The sequence below is a fragment of the Gavia stellata genome, chromosome 7 (genome assembly GCF_030936135.1).
Source record: "Gavia stellata isolate bGavSte3 chromosome 7, bGavSte3.hap2, whole genome shotgun sequence".
Taxonomy (NCBI): Eukaryota; Metazoa; Chordata; class Aves; order Gaviiformes; family Gaviidae; genus Gavia; species Gavia stellata.
This window is the reverse complement of record NC_082600.1, coordinates 49,474,582-49,494,524: the sequence shown is the minus strand read 5'-3', so window position 1 is coordinate 49,494,524 and position 19,943 is coordinate 49,474,582. Positions and strand designations below refer to the sequence as shown.

The following is a 19,943-nucleotide window of genomic DNA, read 5'->3' as shown; positions in this document are numbered from 1 at the left end:
GGCACCTCCGTTCTTGCATGTCTGCTAATTGAAATGGAAAGAGAGACCACGCTTGTATTTCTGGCTGGCTGTGTTGGGTCATTATTTAAGGGGCAAGATGGGAAAGGGGGCTGTTGTTGAAGAACTCCGGAAGATTTGCCCAGATTTGCTGTTAATGGGGTCGGATATTTTCACCCCTCCCTTCGCTGTCTTGCTCTTTTCCTTTCTCTTCGCTTTGCAGGACCGCTTCAATTCCTTCGTCTTGCAATGCATGTCCATGTCACAACCTGTCACTGTGGGGAACAGCTAGTCCAAAGCTGACTCTTTTGCTTTTGCTGCAGGCTGAGTCCTTGGATTTGAAGACTCGTTGACATCACTGAGATTGACTCTTGGACCTTCAAGAGAAGACACTTTCTGACGGCCCTGCTCCATTCCACCTGACCCTATGACTGGAGGGTTCACCGTAGCTCCATCCTTGGTTCTCCAGCTCCACAAGATGGGTTCGTTCAGAAAGCCCCGACCTCGCTTCATGAGTTCCCCGGTCCTCAGTGACCTGCCGCGGTTCCAGGCAGCCCGGCAGGCTCTGCAGCTGAGCTCCAACTCCGCCTGGAACAGGTGAGTGGGACCCACCTGGGCTAAGCTCTCGCCCTGCAGCAGCCCCGCAGTAAGAGCCATGCATGCCTGGTCTTTGTGCTTCAGACCATTTATGGCTAAGCTCATCTGTTTATAAGTGTGCATGAATTTCTGGCAGGCCCAAGCTTTGCCAGCATTGAAAGCCTCTGTGGAGGGGAAAAAATTAGACCTGGTAGTGTTCAGCCTTGGTTTTGGCCAGCGTTCTTCAGAGATACTGTCTTGAAGTAAACCAGAATTGCTCTTTGTTAACAATTAACATCTTTTAAGTGCCATTTAGGAATACACATTCCTAGTACTGTAATAAAGGCCAGTTTCTTAATGCACAACAGGCATTTATTTGCATATTATAAAGCTTTTACCACAGTCAAGTTCCTCTGATAACTAAGCTTGTGGCTTCTACCAGCATTTCCTATTGACAGCCAAATCCTGTCTGCAGTGCGTGTCATGCAGCAATGGCAACTGGAAAAACAATATTTAGAGTGAAGAGTGAGATGCCCTGATCTGATCTAATGGTCTGCTGCTACCAAAAGCGGGCGTTCCCACCTTCCCTTCTGCCACCTTGCACCAGCTCTGCGCTCCGCAGACCCCTCTCTCTTGCTGACCTAGCTCAGCTTATAATGTCGGACAAAAGTAGCCCAGCAAAACCATCGCAGTTTTGTGCCAGGATAATGAGCTGGGGTCCGTGAAGCGTGCAAATGCCGTAAGTGGCCCACGGAAGGGAATGCCCATTAAGGGAATGACACCTCCTCCTGTTAGCCATGGCAAGCCTTTAGACCTGATAAACCATCTTGTATGCTGTCCCTTTGACTTCCTCTGTGCTGGCGAGAGAAGTATGAGTTAGAAGATCCTCCAACAGCATCTTATGAGCATTAACAGGGCTTAAAGTTGGGTCTGACTGAGGTGATGCTGGCTGCAGAACATCTTCCAGCACAGCCAGGGTCCTGCCAGACGCTGCAGATTGGGTGGTTCCTCCCAGCGTCACTGGATAATGCAATGTGATGTGTTTGGCAGATATTGCCAAAAATCTATGTCTCCTTATAGCAACTAGCCTGCAGCACACAGCAGAGATCCCCTAAACAGTCATGTTTAAAGGTGTGTCTGGTGTGAACGTGTTCTTTGTGAACAGTGTCCCTGTAACGACTTTCCCTCGCTTACTCTAGGCACAACTTGAGGTTAGTTCTGCTCTGTCTCCCATGAGAGATGTAGGTAAATAAGAGTGATGATTTCCAGGGGAGAAGGAGTGGAAGCATTTAAGTGCAATTAACCTCTCCACCCCATTATAACCACTCAGCTTTTGGCGGCTAGTTCACGTTGCGCTCTGTGTTAAATCATACCGGTGGCTGTTATTTATGAATGTTGTACTGTCTCATTTCTTTTTTGGCAGTGTGCAAACAGCAGTGATAAACGTGTTCAAAGGGGGAGGCTTGCAGAACAATGAACTTTACACCCTCAATGAAAGTATCAGGTAGGTTGCTGAAATGCAGGAAAAGGGATTTTTGTTGCTGCTTGGTTGGTGTTTGCTTGGTTTTGTTCCCCTACAGAACTGCAGTTAGAGTATATTGGTGGGAGGAGCAGGGATCGAAGCAAAGTTAAGCACAGCTTTGGGGTTTCAGGCTAACTTAGTTCTTTTTTGCTGTTGGGTGGAGTGAATGGCAAGGGGCACTTGGATAATATTTCTCTGACTTGTGTGGATGTGTAGCTTTGACAAGGATGGGATATGTATTGACTTGGATTATAAGGATTTTGTCCCCTCCTAGGGAGTTTGCCTCTTCTGGTTGTTTTTTTTACACATTTTTATCAGGGCATTCGTGATGGTGGTAACATCTCTTTTCTAAACTTGAGCTTCTCAGAATTGTGGAGTGTTTAAAACGAAAGCAAAACACAGCATTTAATTTAAAAGCTTAATCTTCACATGATAATTGCAGAGCAAGACCTGAAAATATGAACCCTAAAGCTAAAAAAGACCTAAAAGCCTAACAAACATTTTCTAACACTGATGCTAGTGATGATTAAAAGTATCATTTTTTTTAAGCAGGTTTCGTAATTATCTGTGGTTTCATTCTGATTATTTGGAAAGTTTGGTTAGCAATAGATAGCACTACAGAGTAGATAAAGAACAATTTATTCTTGCCTTGGTTCCAAGTGCTGCTAAGAGTATCGTTAGAGCTCACGGATGTAGTTCCTCCTTTCTCTCTCTTTCCCACTACATCCATATTCAGTCATTGTGAATGCTGTCATATAGGTCTCTGCTTCTCCTTTTATATGCCCCCCATCCCTATTGTGTTTTGCCCGAGTGCCAAGATTCAAATGGCGATTTGGGCTAAGCAGCAGTCTAAACTACCCCTTTCCCTACTTTCAAAATAAATGCAGCTTGCAGGGCGTGAGACTCCGTCCTACTTAGCCTGGTCCCAAAGGTGAAAGTTTAATATAATTCCTTTTCAGAGCTTAGTGAGAGCAGTGTCTCATGCTTTAATGGTATTTTAGTGTGCTCAGGTCAGAAGTCCTCAGGTTAGGTTTAAGTATTTGGAGCAGCCTTAATTCTCCATGGGATGAGTGTTTCTGTACGTGAAAAGAAAAAACAAATGTCGTAAGACTTTGGAAATACCCAAGCCCACAGCCTGGCGGCAGACTTGGGGAACCGGCTTTGGGTTTTGCGACTCGTCTGCCAGGCTGTTGCCTGCTGCGGTGGCTGCAGCCTGCTTTCCCTCCCCGGTGCAAGGAGGTGCTCCTTCCCACCCTTGCGGGGAGGCAGCATGCCGGGCAGAAGAGCCGCGTTGCCTGGGCTTGGTCCCAGCGGCTGGACCACGCTCTCTTCATGTGGGTTGCTGAAGTGGATCTAGACTGTCGAGAGCCGGGTGAAGAATGGGAAATTCTTTGTGAGCTGTGTATGCTTTGTAGGCAGTGCTGATGGTGGGAGGGGAAATGCCCTCTTCCGCGGACAGGCACTCCCAGGCAGCACTTGGAAGCACTCACCTTGAAATACATGATTAATGTTCCTGCAGGTGCCCTGAGCATTGGTTACAGCTCCAAATGTCATTCTTTAAATAGGCCACTTGAGCGTTCAAGTAGCTCATTAGTGTCCCTCTAAGGAGCAAAGGACGTGCATCTGCATGTATGTTTGTATGCACACCTGCAGCCTCGCACCTCTGACTCTTGACGTAGCTCCCAGCACAACGTTAGCTCTGCATGTGCGAGGTGAATCTCTAGCTTGACACTGGGCAAAAAGCCAGACCTGTCCGATGGCCAACTCTTGTGTGCCATTGGGTCGAGCGTTTTCCTTGTTTGTAGTTCTCCATGCAGCTCACGGATTCTCCACAGCGCATGGTTATTTGACAGTGGGAAATGCAGGAGAGTTTTGAAGTAGGACAGTAATGACAAGACCAGGAGACGAGCAGGTGGTAACATTTTGCTCTGGATTGCTGCCGCCAAGTTTTTGTCTTGCTGTGATTTGATATCGTCTCACCGGATACTTTTTTTTTTACTGCTCTGAAAGTCAGTTGTCACAGCAAGAGGAAATGTAAGAAATGCCATCGGGAGATGAGATTTCAGGAAGCAGGAGGTGACCTGGCCGTGATTAGGAGGAGTCCCCTCCCTTGGCTTCTCTCTAGGGTGCAAGCCTCCAGTTGCTGGTCTACCTACGCGATGGGAAGTCCTGCCGTGGGCTTGTCAATCAGCCGGTGGAGAACCCCCGGATTCTGCCGAAGCCGGTGGAAGAGCTTCTGGCAAATGGGCCCCCAAAGACTTATCTGGTTTATCCATCTCACAGAAATAGAAATGCGCTGTGAGATGGGTGGGGTGAATATAACCGCTCTGAGAGAGAAAGAGTAGAGGCATGTTGGCATGCAAATAAAGGTAGAAGTGCTACAAAACGGTTAGGGAGGAAGGTTGCTGTCAAAATCTACTTTCAGCAAAGATTAGGGGAGAAGTGGTGTAGTTTGTTAGTAAGAACCCAGCCTGAGAACTCTGTGGCCCCTGATTCAAATGCCATTTTCAAGCACTCTTGATCATACTTCATGTTGGTGAAAAGCAAAACTCTTAGGAAAAAAAATGCAATGTTTTGCAGTGGAAAGTGTTTTGAAATATAAATATGTATTAGAATTTAAAACTTTTATCACAGCCTGATTTACAATCCAGCAATTTTTACTAGAAATACTTGTTTAGAGTGGCTGCTGCCTGCATGTATTTAAAACACCTCTTGTTAAATTTCTCAACTTTCTTCCTTGAAAAATATGCCTTTTTTTTTAAATGCGGTAGTCATGGGGAAGCCACAGCTTCTGCTTGTGTGTTTACTTCATTGCTCTACTCCTTATCCTCCCACCTTCTACTTCCAGGAGAAAAGGAAGTACAGCATTAGGAAGATACGCTCTTTTCAGTGAAATGAAAGGTGTCTTTGTTTAAACAAAAAGCAGAAAAAAAATGATGAATTTCCAACTAAATAATTTTAAATTGTTTCCCTAACTTTCTGTGCATTCAGGGGGGTAAATGTTTTCTTTGCTTGTTCTAGGTGTATGGCTTATAAATAGAAGACTTCAGGGAAAGTGTTTCATTCATTCAAGAATAGCCTTTGCGGGCATTTGTAGAATATATACCTAGACGTAAAAGAAATCTAACTGTGGCCAAAATGGCACGTTCACATATACTCAAGTATCTTTGGTATGACTGGTAGTAAAGTGCGGATATACCTGTGAGAAATGACCAGCAATGGCTGTTACTTCATGGCTGCATTCCTTCTGTCTACAGACGGCTGCTGAAGAGTGAACTTGGATCCTTCATCACAGATTACTTTCAGGTATTACATGATTTGCTTGCTTTCTCTTGAGGTTTGCTCTCTTCAGCTTTTTAGCCTGTAAAAAAAATTGGGACCCCTTTTTACACGCACGTAGCCTACGAGTTTCATTTTTGGTTTGCTGCAGAAGGCGGTGGAGGTAGTGGACTTTTTAATGTGGGCCATATAGCCTTGGGAGTAATCATGTTTATGGGTGTAGGTGCTAAATTAAGGATAATCTTCCTTTAAGTTTAAGAAAGGCTGCTAGTAGCCTGCCAAGGTCACGAAGGAATTCACTTGAACTTTTTAAAGAAGGTGGGATACCTTTTCGTAGTTTTTCTCACCCTATTTCTCTAGCATAGAGAATTCAGGAGTAGGTTTTCTGCAACAGGGGCCAGCGAAGGGGAAGAGGAAAGATAACGGCTGTCTGTTTTTGGGGTGGGGGGGCAGAGAAGGAAGTCCCTATCAGCAGGAAACCAACCTGGGTACTGTTTGCCTTTCAGTCCCACAAAAATAAATGCAACGTGCGAAGAAGCCAAAGGCAAAGGATGAGGGAAGACCTGATCAATCAGAAATGTGGATAAGTGTTACTACCTTTTACTGATACTGTCCAGATAGGCAGAGGTTCAAATGTAACCACATGAAAGTGTGTTGGATGATTTTGAGAGAGCACTGATGGCTTTCAGTGTTGCAAGCTGTTCAGTGTAGTGTTGATTAAAAAAACGAAGGAGGCTGCTGAAAACAAGAGAGTTTTCTTCCCTTTGAGTAAGAGAGAGAAAATTTCAGTACTTTCTGAAGCAGTTGACGCTGCTGCGTATTGTGCTAACAGCTTAGAAAGGGGACAAAGACGACTAGTGTTGTTTCCTATCAGTATTAGATTACATCTACATTAAACTTAAAAAAATCCCCCACGTTGTGCTGTCAAGCAAGAAGCAAACTCCTGCCCCAGGGGTAGTTATGTTTCGCTTCTTTAGACCCTATCCGCAGAAGGTGTTTACTGGGAAGAGGCGGCTGCTGGTGCTGAACGGCGGGACATTTCCTAGGCTGTGAGCGGGGTCTGGTGGCAGCCGGGCGGAAAGGCTGTGAGCCCGTAGCGCAAAGTGCCTGGCTTAAGCGGGAATCTGCTACTGCTCCTGCTAATTTCGAAACAGGCAAATGAAAGTTTGCAACTAAATATATGTGGTGAATCGAAATTTGAAAGCTCTCGATCAGGTACCCAGGTACTACAGCGGTAGGCATGGTGTGCAAGGCGGGAGCAAGCAGAAAACATCCAGAGGCAACTTCATGCACCCGTAAGCCCGAACGGAGCACGGAGCTGAGCACGGTCCTAAGGGATGCGAGGTGCTGACGTATGACTGTTATTTGGTTTTGAAAATTCAGAGTGTACTGAAAGAGGCCTGGGTGGGTTCCAGCGCTGAGTAAGACGCAGCTGCATCGTGTCGCTGCGCAAGAGGAGCCGACGACTGCTGGGGACCGGATGGCTCCCAGCGCTGGGGTTTGGATGTATTGTTCTCTTCCTCCAGACCGTAAACCTCAAGCCTGTGACAGTCACGCTGCGGCTAGTGGCATTAGCTGAGACTCCTTAGATCTCTTAGTAGCAGAGCTGACGACTGAGAGACTGCTTAGACTACAGCCTGCTCACTGCTGGAGGCTGGATATCTGTGTTGCACCCCCCTTAGCAAGCCGAGGGCATCTGATCTTCACCCCGGAGAAGGATCTGATCACCAGCACTGTTTTCTGCAAAAGCAGGAGCAAAAACTGTGCTCTTTCACCCTGACGGCAGGGCTGTACTACAGCCACAGGTCACAATCGCAATGTAGGTCCTCAGCACCGCGCTACTGCCGAGCGAGTGGTGGCCTTTGCCTCGCAGAGCGTGCAGTGCAAGGGCTTGGCTGTGCTCGCCTCCGGGTTTGTTTTTCTGTCAGTCTGTCCACGCTTGTGCAAATATCTCCGCGTATATGTACTAGTTCTAGAACTGCAGCTGCTGTTCTCCCACCGAAGCCATTGGGACTCAAATTTAATTTATTGGATTTTTTTTTTTTTGCTCAATGTTGAAAGTAGTAACTTGGCTTCCATCAGACTTAGCCTGAAGTAAAACTCTTGGTGCTGGCAAGCCATGAGACAAACTGTGAGATAAAGGCTATTGTAGGAAATGAGCTGCTTTTCCCCGCTGTGAGCTAAGATGCAGACTTATTTCTGATTCTAGACTGACAGTGCGTGGCAGTGATAAGTTACCACTCGCTCCCGAATGTCTTTACTCAAAAATCCTCAGGCCGTGGAGCTGGGAAAGGCTACTCGTGTGCCAAAGAAGGGCTGACAACACTATTGCATTTGTCTGTGGGTTCGGTTTCACTGCTGATGCCAGCTGATTTATGGCAATACCACTGCCACTAAAAAGAGCAGAGTTAAATCAGGCTGCTGATTTGGCTGAAGAATAGCCTTGAAGTAGTTGGAAACTTCATTTTTTCTTTCCTTTGACTTGTGCTCATCACCTCTGACATGGGGGAGGTGATGGGAGCGGGTCACCAGGGTGGGGAGTGGAGTGGAAGTGCGTCTTTTGGCAGCAACTTCCTCCTCCATCTGTTAAAGCCCACTGAAAAGCTACCCTGAGAACCAAGTTTACTGTTCTCTTAGGTTGAAATGGGCCCTGCAGGATCTGCTTTCATGTGTAACCAGGCAGTTTTAAATATCCTAGCAGCAATTAGAGCAACTAACTGGATCATGTAATACTTAGATGTGATAAATTGACTTAAATGTTTTCCATTTCTTGGAAACTTGTAACAGGAGCCACTAAGAAATTTTTAAAATCACATTTTCCATTGTTATAAGAGTTCTGGCTCTTACATTATGTATATTTTATACACACACACACACAATTTTTCTAACCACTGAATATTTAAGACTAAAATGGAGCAGAGCTTTTATAGTGAGACAAATCTACCTTTGTGATCAACTTGACTTGATTACTCACAAATCCTTTTCTCCAGCACTCATGCAAATTACCGGTTTTTAGCTCCTGAAGTTGCTAAAGGAATGTTTAGGAAACGGTCGGGGTTTAGGCAGTCTTTCTCTGCTACCAAATCGTCATCATACCAGAGTTACTGAGTCTGTTTTGTATTTGAAAGAGAAATGTAATTCCTGTAAGGGTTTCAGTGGGAACTCAGATGTTTCATTCTGAAGGAGATTTGTGTTTATAAATCTGCTGCTTTAGCAACCCTATTATATATACAAGCCATCTCCTTGGATGGGAGTCTGAGCGTAAATGCCAGATACTTCAGGACTCGTAATATTTGCTGCAGATCTGCTTTAAAGCAATGCTTCATGCGCCAGGTTTTCCAGTCCTGACTTTGCCTGGGAACTGAGCCGATAATTTCCTGCTGCTGAAAAGGGGCACTTTGTACCCATCCCCTGCTCGGTAACCCAGCGGGGCACCATCCGCTCTCGCTGCTGGGTTAGTTCTCTGGTGGTCAGCTGAACCGCAGTGGGGAGGACTCCTATGACCATGGAAGGTAAGAAGCTGGGATTTGGAGGAACAGGGTGTATTGGCGATTGGGACTTCTCTGGGGCAGCTGTACGATTCTTCAGAGAAGCTCCCTTCGTTTTCATGCTGTCTGACCCTCGTGGCTGTGGAGAAAATTTTTCAAATACAAAACTAGTGAGTGTTGATAAATTTATGCATTATCTTCCTGATTCTGCAAACAGCTCGAAACAGAACCTTTGGAAAGGATGAGCTGTTTCTTTGCGCTCTCTGGGGGCTTGTTAATCTTGAAACTCACAGGGGAAAATGGAAATGCTAGCTATTTCACAGCTAACCACTTTAGCAGAACTGCCCGGTGTATGCATATTAACTCCAAACTGCCTCCTCCCGAGGCGGAGAGACCCGATCCCTTCCCAGGCGCTGTGACCTCTCCCAGCACCCACGGGCTGCACATGCGGAAAGTCAGATGCCCAGAGTTGATGCCTCTCCAGCCTGACATCCACTGGCAGAGCTGGTAGGTGAGGGATGGCGAGTGGACTGTATTTCCTCATTTAATCCAACGAAGCTTTGATGTCTTAAAACCAGCAGCGGAGCTGTTGCGTAGTTTCCAGCCTGCTGCAGTGGAGAGCCGCAGGAGGCAACAAGTCCTGACTCGGAATTGGGCCCGGCTTTCTGTTTGTATGCAAAACCATAGAAACCGCAGCGTGCGAGCACCCGTGTTGCTGGGGTGTCAAGCAAAGTCAAAATAGCAAGATGATAATGGATAGCTGCGAATGTAAGTGAGCAGCAGCGACGAGGCAAGCCCGGATCCAAGCCAAAATTGATTTTTGCCCTCTCCCTTTCGAGCGGTCAGAAGTGGGAGCGGGGAACCTTCCCATGGTCAGAGTCCCTCTTGCTGTAGGTTAGCCAGCTGTGCGGGGCGGCTGCAGTGGTAGGGAGAAACCTGCAGTCTCCCTCTGCTATGGCACCGTAAAGCTTTTGCTTAAGTCCCTGCTGCATGTCTTTCTGGGACTCCAGCCTATCCAGCATCTCCTGTGACGCTTGCTCTCCTTTCAAAGGCTGCTTTGTAAAGCAATGCTAACAGCCAAAAATGCCGTGTGTCCCTCTCTCCTCCGTCAAAGAGAAAAACCTGGTGCGTGTGGCATGTCCTTCCTTGGCGCCGGGTTTCTACTTTTACCTCTTTCACAGGAAGGCAAGGAAATAGTTGTGTAGGTTATTGGAGTGATGGTTATTGCTGGACGAAGGCAGCACCAGTTCTTCTGTGGCCAAGTGCTGTCTCCTCCCTGCTGCCAGGGGCTCGACCGCTGCACAAGGGGAGAGAATTCACACTTGTGTGTTTTGCAGAGCTCGGCCGTATGTCTGCAATACTCTTTTGGGTCAAGCTGGTCTTTATTATTGTATTTCTCTCCTCGCTGGCTGGGAACCCCTGTTCATGCAGGTCTGCTAATTATTTCTGCTTCGGCTGGCACTTTCTAGGACTGAGCTTTCATGGAGCAGCTCCAGAGACTCCGTAGCAACTGCCCAGCTTCGTTATCACGGAGGGGGTCACCCGCCAGCTCAGCCCCGTTCCTGCGGGTCGAGCAGAGGACCTAGTCCTGGGTGGCAGCAGCAGCGGGGACACCTGCTTCCAGGCCCCGCTCGCATCGGCTCCGTAGACGTGCGCGATTCGCTTGAAATGGTGCCTGGTTGCCACCGCTCAACGCGTAGCGTGGGACGGCGTGCCATGCCCCAGCTAAGCGGGGCTCCTGCCTGGAGCGGTCCCTCGCCAACGCAGAGCCGGGGGGCCCGGCCGCGGGATTTTCCCGTAGCTGCCGCCTCGCTGGCACGCTGTGGTCTGCTCTCCTTCTTACTCTCCCTGCCCCGCTTTCTCTCTTTAAGTGGGCTTTCTTTTTTTATCTGTTTTGAACAAAGCTGTCTCTAGAAGAGTCATTTTAGGATGTTATTTCATACTTGCAGTTTGTTCTCTGTGCAGGATCGAAGTGATCTCTCTGCTTCTGTCACTATTTCCCCTCTTTCTAGGAAAAAAAAAAAAGGATCTCCAGGTATGAGATGCTGCAGCTCACACAGATTTGCATTTTGTATGACATTGCCAAGAAATAGGTGGGTGTTTGTGTAACTGGCAATAACTTTGTAGAAAATACTTGCCAAGTAAGTTTGGGTGATGCATTTGTTCTCAAATTAACATCAGATTATCCAAGAAACAGTGTCTGTGTGCTTGTAGAGCCTGTAAAAGTGTGGTTTAACACTAGAACACAAAGCCTCAGTTGGCTGGAAGTGGGGGCTGCATTTAAGAAATGCTGTAATGTGTGGAAGAAAAACTGATACTTTTTTTTTCACCCCGCAAAATGGGGTCAATTATTTCGAGTTTGCTTTGGATCGGTTTACTCCTGTTCCAAGCTTATGTTTCTGTTTGATGAACTAGTATTAATTTGTTAATTTTAATGTGGCTTTTTAAAGGCATACTAGCCATGTTTGGCTTGGAGACCTGAAAGGAAAGCAGAACTTGTGCATAATTAAATGGGTGTTCATGTAAACTTCCCCCCCCAAGAGTAGTGGCTTATTGGGAAATAGTGATATTTTTTGATTAGCAGGCGAATTCCTTTGTGCCTTGCTATACTGCAGAGACCTGGCTTTCAGACGAGATTTGAAGTCGCCTGTGATGGCTCGAGCCTCCTTGACGTTGGCTGCGGAGCCGCTGGCAAAGCTCCTTCGCTGCTTCTCGCCACCCTTCTGCTTGAACGCACCACCCACAGCAGAGCAAACCGTGCTAGTGGCAGGGATAGCACCCCAAAATCCTTCCTGTTGGTACTGCCCGGAGGCCGTCATCGCGACCAGGCTGCTGGCAGAGCGCTCCTAACGGGCAGCATCTAATTTGCCTCTGGCAAAGTCGGATGGGTTCCATCTCGCGGGGAGCATAGCGGGAGCCCACCCAGGAAGGGTCTCCATGGCTCCCGCTGGGGATCACCAGCTCCTGACAAGGTGGAGGGAGGGCGGGAGGGATGGAGAAGGTGCCCATCACTGCTGGTTTGAGAGAGGAGCCCCGGCTGCTGTGCCTGGGACAGCTTCCACCTTCAGTCATTGTGCTGGGGGAACTGGGATTGCTCCTCTGGGTACGGATGGAGAAACTCGCCTCATTTTCTCTAACAGGGGAGTGGAAGGGGAAAATATCTGTGCCGGGAAAAAGGAGGAATAACCTGGAAAGTGTCTCCATTTTACAGCATGGCATGTGACTGCCTTCAGATTTTTTTTTTATTTCCAATGATTTCAGCACAGCTTACTTTGCAAGAGTAGGGAGCACACGCCTGTTGCGGGACGGTCTTTGCTAAGGAAAAAATGCAAAGTGATTTTTCTGGAGCTTTGAATCCTCTCTTCCAAAACTCGGGGCGTTTGAAAACTTACTTGCAGGCTTTCTCTTAGCTGCACTCGGTGGTGGTATATCTGAAACAGCTCTTCTGCGCCGAGAAAAGCAGGGGGGCTTCAACCTGCAAGATTTCACAAGCTCACTTCTATCTGCTGCAAAAAACCTCTCTGCAAATTTCTTGACTGCACGTACACGTGGGAGGTTAACTCGGGGCTTCGTTTGTCTGCGGTGCGTGCTTCACCGTAGCAAGAGGAAGGGCAGTACCCACAGTGAGCGTATAGCAGCCCGTGGTGTCCCAGCAGCAGGGTGAGGACTTCATCCCGGGGATCCAGGGACCGCTGATTTGGGGAGGGAATAACCGCCTCCCTGGTTCAGCCGTAATTGCCAAGAGACATAAGGTGGCAGCTGAACTTTTTCAAATAAACGCATCCTTCAAGCTCGCTTGGTGCGAGTCTTTATCTGGTCTTGCTTGCAAATAAAAGATTTATTTTTCCTCTTAGCTCTGTGCCTCTGTGTTGCCTCTGGCAACCAGGGATAAAGCAGTAAAATGAGACTTGTAATCTAGACAAGGTCTGATACAGACCTCTGCTGCGGCTGCATTTATTAGATTGTATTGATTTGTCAGCAAACCCTGTAGGGGTTTTTTTAATGAAAATTTACCTGTCTGCCTTGATCTGAGGGGATAATGTTCGGTTTTAATCCATTTCTAAGCCTGTGACTTTAGCAGAAAAGACAGATAAGTAAAATTTCCAGATATTTCTAAAATGGGGAGGAGGGAAATGAAGTGTGGTGGTGTGTGGTTTTTTTTTTTAAAGTCTCTCTTCCCCAGGAAAAGGAAAGATTTGAGAGGATAATTGAAACATCTGCAGTAACTATATGGAGCTAAGCTTTCTTTTTTAGCAACCTTAAGAATGAGATGGTGCAATCTATTTAGCACATGGAATGACTGATAATACATTCATAAGAGCATTATAAATTCTTTGCTACAGGGTAATGATTAATGTATCTGTTTTAATAGATAGAACTGTGCTGCCCATAAAGGTGTACAAATGCGTATTTTTTTTTTTTGCTGACATAGCTGTAAAATAAAAAAAAATCTCTAAAAGTAGAAAGTATCAATAATACTAATTTATAAGCAAAGTAGCTGGAAAATTGTATCCACAGTGCTCAGGAAGCGTATGTAAATTGAAACCTAATGTTCTAGTGCAGATAGAGAAGGAATTCATATTTCTTGAGAGAAACACAAGAAAATAAGCGTGACGCCCTCATGCATATATATATGTCTGTATACTTTTTTATTATACAGCAGTTTAAAATGACACAGTATCAAATACCAGCTGTAAAGTTTCCCTGCGATATATGAGAGGTAATTACCTTGAGCTATAGGTTGAAAATACAGAATTGAAGTACTTTATTAATAAACTGAAAGCATTTGGAAAGATTAAAGTGCAATGTCACTCCAAACATTATCTTATTGTTCAGGCAGAAAATTATTTACAGTGTAAGTGGGTTTCACTTTTTCCCCCCTCATAATTTTTTCCAGTCTGGATTTCTTCCTCCCTCCTTTTTCACATTGTTTTTTCCTGGAAAGTCTTTTTTTTGTTGTCGTCCAGAGGCTGATGTGTGTAGTCATTTATTTCTGCTGGACAAATCTAAAATTTGAATGGAGAACACAACAACTTAATATTTCCCTCCAAAACCTATATTTCTGCTAGAGAATCTTTGCAAAATAGTAACCTTCTATTAGTTGATGGCAACATCTGGAAACGTTACAATTTTTTTTTCATCGTGTGAATGTATTTATCCAACTTGCTAATTGCTGTTGTCATTACCCAGGTGAAAAGTGTCTCCCAGGCACGTTCTCTTTGCAGCTTCCCCATCCTTTGGCAGCCCTGTTCCTCCTGCACTCTGCTGGGAGCTCTGGCTTTCTCTTTCTCTCAACCCTAACGCTCACCCTAACTGAGGAGTAAGCCCTAGACAAAGCCCCCCAGCCATTAAAAATTTCTCACTGACAAGTTCCCTTTGCTCCCCGCAGCTTTCTTTGACAGCGCTTTGTCACGTTGGTGATGATCAATAAATCAGAAAATAGGTTTCTGCAGGAAAAAAAAAATCAAATTGTTTTATTGGGGGGAATTCCAGAGTCCAAAAAACTGCAGAAAGTAGACTTTTTTATTTTTTCAGAATAAATGTATGGCTTTTTGACTAAAACTAAACGAGCTGTTGCAAGCAGCGTGAGATGCCGCAGGTCATGGAGACGGCGTGAGCCACCAGTAGTGCGTGTCCCGCTGGAGGTCCCCCCGCTGCTGCTAACCCGGGTGAGCACCGGTGCCGTGGAAGAAGTTGGTGAAGACCAAAGTGTCCCCTCCTAAACTGACAGCCGTGCACTGCGTGAGGCCTGGAAGCATCTGCTTTGCCGTCGGCAGTATCGCCAGAGCCCTCTCCTTTTTACCTGTTGGCATCCACAGCTTTTCAGCTGCAGTTCATCAGAGTCATTGGTACACCGGTTGTGAGCGGGTTCAGAAGGTCACATGCGAAAGTGCTTTGGGTTCCTGTCTCCACATGGTCACCTGCGTGCAGGATAGCAATTTTAGCATGTTCCACTGACAAACAGGACTGTTCAAGTCAGCTCTGATTCCTGTGCTGGAATTCCTAGGACTGGGTGATAGTAGAGTATTGAAATTTGTTCATAGCTTGACCGTACTGTGTGGATAGGATTGCTTTTACACTCAGCTAGAGCTAGTAAAGGTCAAAGTCTTGTGACTTGGACGGGCGGTTTGAATAATACAGCTTCATCCCATGTATTGCTCCTAAAATGCTCTGGTTTTGTTGTGTAACTAATTTAAAAGGAACCTGAATTTTACATTATTTTGGGAATAAGATCATACTAACTATTTTTGGGTTTGAATTCTGAAAAAAAGCCACCTGCTAGCAGGGCCAAATTACCCTAATTACAAACATGACCATGAATTATTTTTCCCCTGAATGCACTGTACAATATTTAACCGTTATAGCTACTAATGGAGCTTGCCACTGGTGAATTGGATGCCCATTCTTCCTTATGTCATGACTGAACTCTGGAGACACATTAGGGGATGCAGGTTTTCTTTCGAGACACTGCTTTAAAAAAGTACTTATATCTGGCTTATTTAAGACGAGTAAGCCGTTGTAGCAAAACGTGAGTTAATGTTTTCATGTGGATGAAGTAGCCATGAGTTGGGACAACAGCCAAGGAAAGGTACCCACTTCCTCTCTGTTGTGTAACACCACACTTCTTTCACACCATGAAGAAGACAATGTCCGTACAGTCTTGTCTTGACTTGAGATGAAACTTTTCATGGAAGTTCCCCGTGCTACCTGTAGCACATGAGGCGACTGGTGAGCTTGTATGGCTGCTTCTTTCTTCCAGGCCCTTTTTGCTGAAATCTTGACAAAGATGCCAATGGAGAAATTTCTCCCTGGTGTTGCAGCGGCACCCAGCCCCAAAGGGGTCTCAGAGCTTGCCTTGCATTAGGTGAGATTCCAAAGCAAAAGGAGTTTCTTGCATTCAGCCCCTGATTTTATTAATTTGAGTATTTTCCTACCTGACAGCTTTTTTGAATATAATTTCGCCACCCGGACAATTGCGTTCAGAGATGTTTCCTTCCTGATAGGATGTATGGTGGTCTGTTCAGTCCCTCAGCCTCACCCTACTTGCAAAAGACTTCTGGAGTCTGATTAGATACTATTTAAGGAAGAGCCCTTCCTTTTCTACACATTTCAATGATCTCTGATGCTAACAAGTAGGACTCTTGAGTGGCAAGTTTTTCTTTTGTTCTGGAAAGTGACGTACAAGAGGAGAACGTCACGGAGCAACGTTTCCTTCTTATTCCCTTCAACAGTACCCCGGTTTAGTATTGCTTCTTGTTGCAGGGAGGATGCAGAGGTGTGCTGCTCTTTGCTTGGGGTGGCTTACACGGTTACCTGCTTGTGTGTGTCATGGACGAGCCCGTCTGGTACGCGGTTACAGGAGGCAGGTCTATCATCCAGAGCAGCAGCGTAAGGGCAGGGGTGCAGGACGGCAGCTCTTCAGGAGGCCGTGGTGGTGTCCAGGCAGCGGTGTAACGGCACTGTCCGTTGGGAGTGAAAAAAGATGTGCCTTGCTTCTCAGCTGATGGAAGGTTGAAAGGTGCAACTTTGACCTGGTTACCCCTTAAAAACAAAAGCTGGAGGATGAGCATGAGAGAGTGTCTCTGAATATTGTGTGCTACCCTGATACTGATTCCTTTCAGAGGGACAGAGGCTTTATTCTCTATCAATATGATCTCTGCGGTAGGACTGAACCTTTTAGGATGCAGTAATAGCGTGTTATGTGGTGATAGCAGCTCCTTTCTCTGGGATTCTCAAAGCTTTTCAGAATAACTGATTCTCCTAATGCTGTTGGGAGAACAAAAAGGTAGGTGTTGTTTTTGCACCATTCTTATGTTTGGGGAAATGGGAACAGAAAGCTTATCAGATATTTAGATGTCCTGGACTGCAAACAGGCACATTGATATCTTGATCTGTCTGGTCCATGGTAGTTCACAGTATCACTACAGTTGGAAAAGACCTGTAAGATCAAGTCCAACCACCAACCCAACCCCACCATGCCCACTAAACCATGTCCCACAGTGCCACGTCCACACGTTCCTTGAACCCCTCCAGGGATGGTGACTCCACCACCTCCCTGGGCAGCCTGTTAAGTTTATCTAGAAAAAACTGGCTCCTACTGCTTCTTCTGCAGCTTGAGACTGTATGTTGAGATGATCTAACAGCTCAATATAGCAAAAAAAAAAAAAAAAAAAGCCTCACAGAAAAAGAAGAGGTAGGAATAGAGAAGGAAGGGTTAGGGAACTGAACTGGCTTACTGTGCAGTCAGGCAAGCACTGAGCTAGTGCAAAGGGAGAAGAGAGTGGGATGGTTTGGTAGCATTTGGCCCTTTGGAATAAGTCCCTAAGGAATTTGCCCTAAGAAATAAGCTGCCCAGGGAAGTGGTGGAGTCACCATCACTGGAGATGTTCAAGGAACATGTGGATGAGGCATTGTGGGACATGGTTTAATGGGCATGGTGGTGTTAGTTGATCGTTGGACTTGATGATCTTACAGGTCTTTTCCAACCTTAGTGATTCTGTGATTTGATCACCTCCATCATACAGCTGAGGTACTTTAAGAACCATTTTATTTTGTTGACTCCCTCCCGGTGACCCAGGGCAGGTCCTTCCTTCCCACTCCTGTCACGTGTTTCAACTATCTGCCGTGTCTGTTGTGGTCTCATGTCTGACTGAACGAGAAGGGGTTAGCGAAGGTACAGCACTCGCAGCGAGACCAGGTCTGGTGGTGGTGCCGGGAGAAATTACTATCACATGACTAATCTTCAGATAACTGCATGCAAAGTGGATAACATCTGAAAAAAAAATTATTCTTCCATGTTTATTTTAAATCTCAGAAAAGGCAAATGCATGTCTCTGTTCTCTCTTGGCAGAACCAGCTCCTTGCGAAAGGCTTGCTGTTTATAGAGGAGAAGGTTAAGCTGTGTGAAGGCAAGTATAGTAAAAAACCCATTTTGGAAGGGCGTTGTGCTTTGATGTTTGGTCAGACAAGATGATTTGCATGTCTGGGAAGCGTACAGCCCTTTCTGGTGCTGTCGTAGGGTGTCACACAACCTCTCGGGAGCCAGGTTGCACTACAGCCCTTGCGAGGCTTAAGGGATGGCAGGCTGAATAGCCATGTACCGGCAACACCCCCACCAGCCACGTCTTCATCGCAAGAGCAGGAACGTGGGTCTTGTATGGCAGTTGAATCTGGGCTCAAAGCGCTTCTGAGCTGGACATGGATCCTGTTGCAAAACTGCTGAGAGCTGCCTTCTGCCTTTTATTTCTCAATGTGATTTGCAGCTCGATGTAAGCACGATTTTGGTTATTGTGTCATGCTTTTGAGAGCTGAACTAACAGGCTTTGTGTAGATTTAAAGAAAAACCCAGTCACTTGGGTGGGAATGAAATCCTTCAGGAAAGAAGTTGATCACGCATGAAGTTCTGTTCAAACCATTGGGGTACAGCCGCTTGCTACCACAGAGCCTGTGGAGAAAGGCCAGCGTGGCACAGCGACTCTCTGTGTTGGATGTGGCGGGGTTAGTCGCTCTTATTAACAGTTTGCTCAAGCAGAGCGAGCTGTCTAGAGCACATGTCTTTATTCAAAACTAGGCTGCTGTTTGATTTGACCCAGTTTTCTAGCCTGTAGGGGAGATCCCTTGCTCATCATCAGCCTGCTGTATCTGGGTCATTAAATGCCAATAGACGCTTACAATCTCGCATCATTGTTGGTGCTGGATTCCTCTGCACTGTTCTTCACCAAGTCACCTCTCCACCCGATCAGCAGGCTGTAGGTCTCGGACCCTGAAGGAGCTGTGCACAGAATCACACAGAATCACTAAGGTTGGAAAAGACCTGTAAGATCATCAAGTCCGACCACCAACCCAACCCCACCATGCCCACTAAACCATGTCCCACAGTGCCACGTCCACATGTTCCTTGAACCCCTCCAGGGATGGTGACTCCACCACCTCCCTGGGCAGCCTCTTCCAACGCTTCACCACTCTCTCAGGAAAGACATTTTTCCTGATATCCAGCCTGAACCTCCCCTGGCGCAACTTGAGGCCGTTTCCTCTTGTCCTGTCGCTTGTCACTTGGGAGAAGAGACCCACACCCACCTCTCTGCACCCCTCTTTCAGGTCATTGTGGAGAGCAGTTCCAGCCTCCTCCTCGGTGCGTACTTCTTCAGCACTGGCCCTGTAAGGGAGGAAAAAAGGCAGACTCATGCATTTTCCCAAGCGTGGGTACCTGCCCTGCCACTCCCAGCTCTTCAGAAGGAGTGCTGCGCAGCTTAGCATAGGATTTCTTTTCTGTATCGATAGAAAACTATTCCAATATCTGTTTTACCATTATGAAAATTGAGTTCTAGTCTGTAATAAGCTGAGAGCTGCCCGGGAGCAGTTCGCAGCTGCTCGAGTAGTTTGGGTAAGATGAAGTTCCCCAGGCAGACAGCAAAACCCTCTTCCTATGCCTCAGTTTTTCATCCCTAGTTTGAAGTGCCACTGGAGCCACTTCGCCCGTGCCGGCTGTCATCTCTGCAGGAGATGACTCATGGGCACCTTTCTTTCATAATGTGTGGGCTTGTTGCAGGCCTTGTGGTCACAGCAACAAGAACTTCTGGTGCACGCTTCTCAGTTAGCTCTGTCTTCCTGGAAAATTTCTACTGGCCCAGTACTCAGAGGCGGAATAATGTTCCTGCTGCAGGGCATGGCAATGTTTTGCTGCATCTGTTTTTCCAATCACAGCCTCTTATTTTAACGTGGTTTCTCTTTATACAGTCTGTCAGAATCTCTTTCAATGCCTGTAGGATTTATGATTTCTTGAAGAAACAAACCATTCCGCCTTCCCCTTCAGAAGAAAAGTTATCTATGACATTTCATCCTGGCTCCACACACCGAAGCGTTGCAGTCCTGGGGAGGAGGCAGAGGAGGGAAAAAATTAAACATTCAATTAGTCTCTTTCCTGTTGCCTTTTTCACTTACAGTTGGCAGTTTCTGGTAATGGGTAGCTGTTATGGGGGTGTTGGGTAGGTGCTTGACTGCCTGTGGTTGCAGTTTTGAAGCCGGCGTCGTACCTGACACGGTGAAGCCACCTTCTGAACCCTCCTGCGGTCGTCGGTGGG

The 19,943-nt window shown here is 46.5% G+C and overlaps 1 protein-coding gene across 3 annotated transcripts in view; it reads left to right on the top strand.

Annotated features, from left to right (window-relative positions):
* The first annotated feature begins 424 nt into the window (after positions 1–424).
* The window catches only part of PRR5L (proline rich 5 like), a 33,205-nt gene continuing 13,686 nt past the window's right edge, over positions 425–19,943 (top strand). For all 3 annotated transcript variants that reach the window (XM_009808832.2, XM_009808831.2, XM_059819889.1), the window contains exons 1-4: positions 425–594; positions 1,997–2,077; positions 5,353–5,401; positions 17,714–17,771. In XM_009808832.2, coding sequence (XP_009807134.1) covers positions 425–594; positions 1,997–2,077; positions 5,353–5,401; positions 17,714–17,771 — 358 coding nt within the window. The remainder of the gene's footprint in view (positions 595–1,996; positions 2,078–5,352; positions 5,402–17,713; positions 17,772–19,943) is intronic.